Source organism: Schistocerca nitens, chromosome 11 (genome assembly GCF_023898315.1).
Source record: "Schistocerca nitens isolate TAMUIC-IGC-003100 chromosome 11, iqSchNite1.1, whole genome shotgun sequence".
Lineage (NCBI taxonomy): Eukaryota > Metazoa > Arthropoda > Insecta > Orthoptera > Acrididae > Schistocerca > Schistocerca nitens.
The window spans coordinates 2,742,805-2,751,169 of record NC_064624.1 but is presented as its reverse complement, the minus strand read 5'-3'; the positions used below and the strand labels follow the sequence as shown (position 1 = coordinate 2,751,169).

Below are 8,365 nucleotides of genomic sequence, written 5' to 3'. Positions count from 1 at the left end.
GTCAGAGATGCTGTGAGTTATTGACTTTGAAAACCGCGGCGCGAAAAACGGACAGAAGAAGAACATTTTTTTTACACATTTTGTTTAGATGTACGAGATGTTCTCGATGAACAGTTACTCATTCTTCTGTTGTCTCCTGTAACTTGTGTCGGACGCGCATGTCTTGCCGCCGTATTATTATTGTCAAAATTAATATTGTTCTAGTGTAAAGTAAATGTGTAATACTAAAAGTGCCTAGCAGTAGATTTATTGTGCGACGTGTATGTGAAAACGTCAAAAGGAATTGTTTTCATTAAGAGAAGTGCCAGTCAAAACGGCATCCATGTTAATTTCTTCATTGCAGTGTAAGTTCGTCTATTAATTGCCATAAATTCAGAGTTAAATGGAACTGGTGTATGGACTATTCATTTACTATAGAATCTATGTCTCACTTCTTCATGAAATTATTTAATTTTCTATATGTTTCTGCCAAATAGAGAGTTCATAGTCACGAATTCTTTCGTCGAGTTCGGACGGAGGTTGCATGCGGCGAAATATTTTCTCCGCGCCATATTCTACTGGTAAATGCATGATAAACTACGGTCCCTTAGGAAATTCATGTTGAGCTATCCAAAATAATTATATTTTGAATAGGCATTTACTCTCCTCTGCAATGCAACTTCCGACTGATCAGACGATCCAACAAGAAACAGCCGCAGACGGTCGGCGTTCGCAAATATGTTTCCACCGCTGATTATAGCTATATGTTACAGCACAAAAGTAACATATTGTTATAATTAGAGACTACGAACGGGGACATTTATAACTGTATGTTTATGTATATACATCACGTAAACATATCGTTATAATTGGCGCCCGAACAGGGACATGAATTAAAAAAAAACTTAAAGGAATAAAAATTTTGTAAGATAGGCATTGTGGAAATATTCATAAATAATTGTAGCTAATCTTTTGCTTTTTATTTGTTACATGACATCAAACGCCATCCAATAAAATTTCCATTGAGCGAAAGAAAGGAGATATTCAGAGTAAATTACGGAAGAGAGATTTTTTTTGGAACAGAATTTGTGCGAAAATCTAGTTGCAACGCCCAAAGCAGTCATCAGTAACGTAAGTTAAAATTTCGTTAGCCGTAGCCAAGCTTCATTAATTTCAGCCGACATTAATCAATTTGTGACGATCTTTAGTAGTTGCAGTAAAAATTTGCTTTGAATTCAGTAGATTACATTTAGTAGATTAGTAATTTCTTCAAGTACTGTTTAAATTCCATTGTTGTGTATTGCATATCATTTGTTTTTAAATGTCCGCTGCCTGTTCACGGAGCTGACCAGCCTTAGTTTTCATTTATTTTGAACAGTGTGCAGCCATACTTTCTTTACGGTCCAGAATAGTCTCTTGTTCTCGTGACGTGCATCTCCCGACATTCCGATCTTGTGACGTAGTAGTGACAACCGACTCGCAACCGATAAATTACATCTCTGACAACAGCTGACGCCCGTAGCTCAAACGAACTTCATTGACTTACTGTTTGTAAATAAGTGAGCTATGGCAGACGATAAAATGTCATCACTAGATTCAGATGAACAGAATGAAACGAGTGAAGTGTCGCGTCGCTTACGGTCCCGCACGATAATTAGTAGGGCTGAGACACCAATTGAAACAATTGTAGAAAGTGAAGTGGGAAATCTTACGGACTTTGGTGCCTCACACCATAATGTTACTGGTACTGAACTAGACAATGCCAGCACAGTTTCTGCCACTAGTAGTCGTAGTCATATACCGGTTACAAGGGAGGCAGGTGAAAGCAATTCAGGGGTAGTGACAGACGATGTATTCAAACAGCTACTGAGTCAAATAAGTCAAATGATGCAGGACGGAAATCGCCAATTGAAAGAGGAAAATCGCCAAATGGTGAATTCCATTAAAAATGATTTGAAAGACGAAAATCGCCAATTGAAAGAGGAAAATCGCCAAATGTTAGCCTCGATTGAAGATCAACTGTCTACAGTAAGCGAAGAAATAAAAACTGTTAGAGAAGACGTAGCCAAAGAAGTAGCAAAGCAAGTTAAGGATGCTGTTTCTCAAATGCGAAGTGGAATAATTATCGAACTGAATGACACTTTAGCTACCATGCAAAGCGAGACAGCTGACATCCGAAACGCAACCAAGAATCTTGATTCCACCGTAACCACGGTTAATCACAGATTAGACAGAGTAACTACGCAGGTAGAAAAATTAACCGAGGGAATGTCAAACTTGACTCTGGAAACGGAAACGAAAGTAAAGGAGAGGCTAGATAGTCATGAGAGAGAATTTAGAGAAAAGTATGAGAACTGGATTGCTGGAAAGGACAAATTTGTCGAAGATAAAATTAACAAAGACCTAGTAGAGACTGTGAAAGCAACCACTCTTGGTATCTTGTCAGCTCCTGGAAGCTCCGGAGATACCGTAATGTCTGAACTCGGTAGCATTAGGCGTACCCTTCAGCAAGAATTACCAAATTGGAAGCAAGAGGTAACGGAACAGCTAAATAACCTGAAGGCACAAGTGAGTAGTAGTTCCCGAATACAGAGACCGAATTATCCTAACTCTTTAGCCTCAGAGGAAGAAGATGAATTATTTCGGCAATTCCGAATACCTGTTGTATCTAATGAACACACTTCACCACCACATATTCCAGTTAGTCAACGAAACCAAGAATCTGACTCATTAGTAAAAATGATGAAGGAAGAAAGCATGATAAAGCATCGAGTTTTTTAAACCTTTAACCCGGAAAAACGAAATATCCACCCAATTGTTTTTCTTCGTGGATTCTCCGGCATTTTTCCAAATTCGTGGACTGATAGACAGCGTATCCAATTTGTTACCGGATATATAGGTGGCGAATCGGCAATATGGGGAACAGAAATGGTTGATAAATGTCGAACATATGAGGAGTTTGAGCACTGTTTCCTCAGCAAATTTTGGAGCGAAGGTGTTCAGAAGCGCCTTCGTAAAGAAGTCTATAGGGGAGAGTGGTGAGACTTGATCAGTGGGGAGACTTGTTCCTCCCATTATTTTGGCCATTTTGGGGAATTAAAATTTTTTTTGTTGGCATCAGTGTTTCTTGCCATCCACTTTCCATTGTTGTAATTTGCATCTGTGAGTTTAACTGTTGTTGCTGTCCAGTAAGAGGGAAAGAAAGATTTTTCACCGAATTAACTTTTATTTTGGTAAGTGAATCCAATTATTTTTACATATTAATTCAGTAAGAAATAATGCCGGTAACTGTTTCCTATAAGAGTTCATACTTTAAGGCATAAAGTATAACTGAAAATAAATGCTAATTGTAGGTTAGGGAGCATTCAGAAGCAATTTTGTTTACTTGTGTCTTATGGGGAGACTTGATCCTCAAGAACTTGGTGAGACTTGATCCAGGGATCAAGTGTCCCTGTTCAAATGTTTCCCAAAGATTTAATTGTTTTCCTGGTATCACATTATTGTAAGACATACAACACCCAACAAATGATAATATATAGGCATTTTATTGTAATATAATGCATTGAATTATACAATATGGGTGAAAATGAAACTTAGGTCTAATAAATTAAAACAAAAAGTATCATAATTTTGCTTTATATTGCAGAACTATGGGTCTTACATATAAAAGGAAAGAGGGAGTCAAAGCTAGGAAAAAAATTGACTCTAGAAATATGGAACTTGCAGTAATGGCGTGCCTTGGGGGAAAAAGTTTCCGAGGAGCATCAAAGGAATTTCAAGTCCCACTAATGACCTTAAAACGCTATGTTAGGAAGCAGTTAAGTCAAGATACTGAAATTTCTTATTCTTCTACATACAACAAGTCTCAGGTGGTTTCAACTGAGGAAGAAAATTCTTTATGTGAATACTTGAAAACGGCAAGCAAATTACACCATGGCCTGAGTGCAAAAAGTGTGCGTGCATTTGCATATCAATTTTCTTCTGAAAATAAAAAGAAAATTCCTGAAAATTGGAAGAAAGAGGGCAAAGCTGGAAATGACTGGTTCAGAGGTTTCATGAGAAGGCATCCTGAACTCTCTCTTCGTACACCAGAAGGAACCAGTATAAGCAGAGGAAGCAGCTTTAATAAACACAATGTTAGACAGTTTTTTGATAATCTTCGCCAGATTATCACTAGGGAAGTTCTTGGTCCAGAATCTATTTGGAACATAGACGAAACGGGTCTTACTACAGTCCACAAACCAGGAAAAATAGTGGCTGTAAGAGGAGAGAAACAGGTAGGAAAAGTGACTTCTGCCGAGAGAGGTGAACTTGTGACAGCATGTTGTGCAATAAACGCTATAGGAGGCCACATCCCACCTTTCATGATCTTTCCACGTGTGAACTGGCAGGATAGGATGCTGCATGGAGCTCCTCCTGGAACCAGTGGTTCCACTCATTCCAGCAGTTGGATGACAGCTGATAATTTTGTTTTGTTTTTAAAACATTTTCATAAGTATGTAAAATGCAGTGCTCAACACAAAGCACTTATCATCATGGACAATCATGATAGTCATATTAGTTTGGAATCCTTACATTTTGCAAAAGAAAATGGAATTACTCTTTTGACAATTCCTCCCCATACATCCCACAAAATACAGCCCCTTGATAGGTCAGTGTATGGTCCACTGAAGGCATATTACAATTCTGCTGCAGGAGACTGGATGACAGCGCATCCAGGGAAAACTATCTCTATCTATGATATCTCCGAGATTTTTGGTAGAGCTTTCCCTAAAGCTTTTACACCCAGCAATGTGATTAGTGGTTTTCGGGTTTCAGGCATATGGCCATTTAACTCTGATATTTTTACAGATGATGAATTTTTGTCTGTATATACAACAGACCACTTACAATCTGTGGAAGTCTGTGATTCTCCAAAAGAGTTTGTTTCATTATCAACACCTTCATCTTCTGGAATTAGACCTAGTGCTATTGGATACAGATCCTTTGAAGATATCAGACCACATCCTAAGGCAGCAGCTCACACTACAACTAGACGAGGAAGGAAACGAGCATGTACCGCAATCCTAACAAACACACCAGTAAAAGATAAACTTGAGGCAGAACTCAGAGCAAGAAAAGCACGAAGATTGAAACCTGTGGGAAGACCTAAGAGGCTGAACTTTGAAAACAAGAAACAAACGTATAAGCCAAAAGTAGAAACTTCTGAAAGTGAAGAACTGTCTCCATGTGAGTTTGATAATGACTTGGAGAGTTTGAGTAACAGTGATTCTGATGAAATTTTGAATAATGAACCAGGCACTGGAAAATGGATCATTGCTACCTTCCAAACAAAGAAATCTGAAAAACATTATGTGGGAGAGATTGTCAATGTTCCTGACGAAGAGAATTTCACCATAAAATGTGTGAGGAAGATAGAGGGTCAACGGTTCAAGTGGCCAGAAACTGAAGACATATGTGACATTGAAAGGAACCAAATTGTACGAGTCATTCCAACTCCAGCATTTTCTTCAAAGAATGACAGAGTTACCAGTTTCATTTTTAACAGTGTCAAATTTGAGGGCTTTAATATTCAATAGTTTGTATGTTTGTCTATAATTTCATCATGTTAAATACTTCAAACACAGGCAGCCGTTATTGACTTTCTCAAGAAGTATACTTGTTTTTTCTTTGTATGAATGTGCTTTATCTCATATATGATCTTGGATACACTAAACATGATAATTCTAATTTTTTGACAGTAATTTCAACTATTTAAAATACATATTTGAAAACTAAGTGACTTTTTTATGATCTCGTAACATGTTTTGTAGGCTACAGATCGCACTTCAAGCAATGCCTTTAGAGATCATCAATGAATTTGTTTTCTAAAGTTATTATGTGATTTTGTTTTGTTAGTAAACCTCAGTTCATCTTATAAATAAAATAAAATTTAGTTTGAATAATGAATAAATTGTTTCATTTACAACAACGAAGTGGCGGATCAAGTCTCCCCGTAAATGGGATCAAGTGTCCCACATATGGTGAGACTTGATCCATTCTGCATGGCTTTAGTTTTTAATTTTTTATGAAGATAGTAAATGGCAAAGGATCGAATTAAAAATAGGGGCAGAAAGAGTTAAAAACTGACTATTTATTACACATTTTAGTTCTTTTCTGATGTTTATACCTACCGCTTTAAAAAATAAAATGTAAAAAAGGGATCAAGTCTCACCACTCTCCCCTAATGCAGAACAATTTGACCCCAGGAATAGCAGCCTGAGAAAGTACTTCGAAAAATATCTTGGCAAAATTAGGTATTGGGATAACCCTATCAATAGTAAAGATGTAATTATGATTCTCAAGTCTAAATTACCCATTTCGATTCGTGAAAAGCTGATAGCCATACCAGATGATGATCCAGATACTTTTCTGTCGATATTAGATTCCCTAGACCTGATCTATGAGGACATGAGAGCTAACAAACCGCGGAATACTCCGCACAATTCTTGGCCACAACATTACGACAGTAACGGCTATGAAAAGCCAGGGAACGGTTCAAAAAATAGTAACGATTGGCAAAACGGAAATAAAGGCAATGGGTATCCGCACAAAAGGAATAGACATAATCAACACAACCGATTCAATCCCGTATATAACACGACTGGTGACCAGTACGGCAATCAATCGTACAAGCAGAAGTTTGGAAACGGTTTTAGTCAAAAAGGTTGGCAACAGCAGAGCGGATCGCAATGGAATGCACCGTACTCGCGCAGCCAACACTCAGATTACGGGCAGCAACAAACAGCTGATAACGCCCACTCATACCAATATAACTCCGCGCCTAGTAAAAATCAAGCGCAGGGAATATACAGAAACACACAGTTTAACGGCAAACCACAGTGTGAAGGTGGATTTCACAGTAACAATTCCGGAAATCATAATTGTAATAAAAATGATCAGACCCCGCGAAGGCATTACAATCCCCCTGTATTTTTCGCAAACGCGGAAGACAGTAACACGTATTGGACACCAGAACAAACGCAGCAACATTTTGACACGAGGTTTGTGCATAACAGTAATTTTGTTCCTCAGTGTTCTCACAATGTCAGATTGGTCGAACTTTCTAATGATGAAGGCCAATCAAAACCACACAAGCAGGAAAACTAAGTTCAGCATCTGAAAGCTCCCTAAGCGATGCTGTGAGACAGAATGGGGCTACCACTTCGACGGAGAGACTAACTATGACGTACTTGTACTGAAATAAGGTGTTAACTTATAAAGTAGGCGAAAAGGTCTTGCTAAAAACACACTTTAAACCATCGTTGCTCTTACACAAAAATCGAAAATGGCAAAGTCTTTTTGAGGGACCTTACGAGATCCTTCGTATACCGCACACAGGTTGTTATCTGATTTCTGATGCCGCAAATGGAAAAATAAAAGGGTTATACCATCACTCTGATCTTAAAAAGTATCATGCTACAGAATAAGTCAAAAGGAAAGCTTTATAATGACAAGAGAAGGTTAGCCGCTAGTGACTAAGTGACAACTGATCTGACTTCGTTAAAAAAAAATGCTTAGAATAAATTACACGACAGTGAGTCTATCTTGCTATACAGCAGACAATTTAAAATATGTTATCTTGAGCCATAATTTAAGTACAGACAAGCTGATAAATGAAAAAAATTCTTGTTTAACAAAGAAAGTGATCAACTCCAAGAACTCTAGTTTTAAGATTTAGTTTTAAGGAGATAATATTTAAGAGAGAAAAAAGAAATATAGAGCGAAGGATGTGCCTAACAAGCCGGCTTCTGCGATATGAAATGCTAAAGAAGTGAAAATAAAACATAGTATGTAAGAATTTTTTTTTTTTTTTTAAGTTCAAGGAGCAATGATCCAGAAACTAAATTTATTTCCGTCAAGGACAAGGGTCGCTTGACAATTATTGGTTCCTGATCCCACAAAAAAGGAAAACAAGTAACTAGTTTCTAAGTCAGCTATGTCTAGATTAAGTTCTAATGTACACAAAAATCTGGAACAGGTTCATCTCTGCAATAAAATAACGTAATGTTCACGAAGCATGTGAGTTACTTGTAAGTACCACCATCACCACGAAAGCGCTATCCTTCAGGTAGATAAACAAAGTAGCATTAATTGTAATTGCAATACGCAGGACAGATACATTCAAAGCCATAAGTGAAATAAATACCAAGTATAAGAGCGTAAGAGGCAAGGACAAAGCAATGATGACTTAAGGTCATATATAGAGGCCAATGCAATGTAGCGCAAGCAGGCGTCAAGGCGAGAATAAAATGACGATGAAACCGCCGGCAAAACAAAGTAGCTAGTTTGTAATTGGAGCGCGTACGCAGACGTACGGCGCAACGGGAAATTCATTTCTAAGTCA

The 8,365-nt window shown here is 37.8% G+C and overlaps 1 protein-coding gene across 1 annotated transcript; it reads left to right on the top strand.

Annotated features, from left to right (window-relative positions):
- The first annotated feature begins 3,013 nt into the window (after positions 1-3,013).
- On the top strand, positions 3,014-5,624 carry LOC126213079 (uncharacterized). The gene is made up of 2 exons (XM_049940667.1): positions 3,014-3,212; positions 3,626-5,624. Exon 2 carries the CDS (start codon positions 3,630-3,632, stop codon positions 5,556-5,558), a length of 1,929 nt encoding a protein of 642 aa, XP_049796624.1. The 5' UTR covers positions 3,014-3,212; positions 3,626-3,629; the 3' UTR covers positions 5,559-5,624.
- Positions 5,625-8,365: the final 2,741 nt, after the last annotated feature.

What these genes read in the sequence shown, in the direction of transcription:
- LOC126213079 (XM_049940667.1), top strand. Translation starts at nt 3,630, where the DNA reads ATGGGTCTTACATATAAAAGGAAAGAGGGAGTCAAAGCTAGGAAAAAA.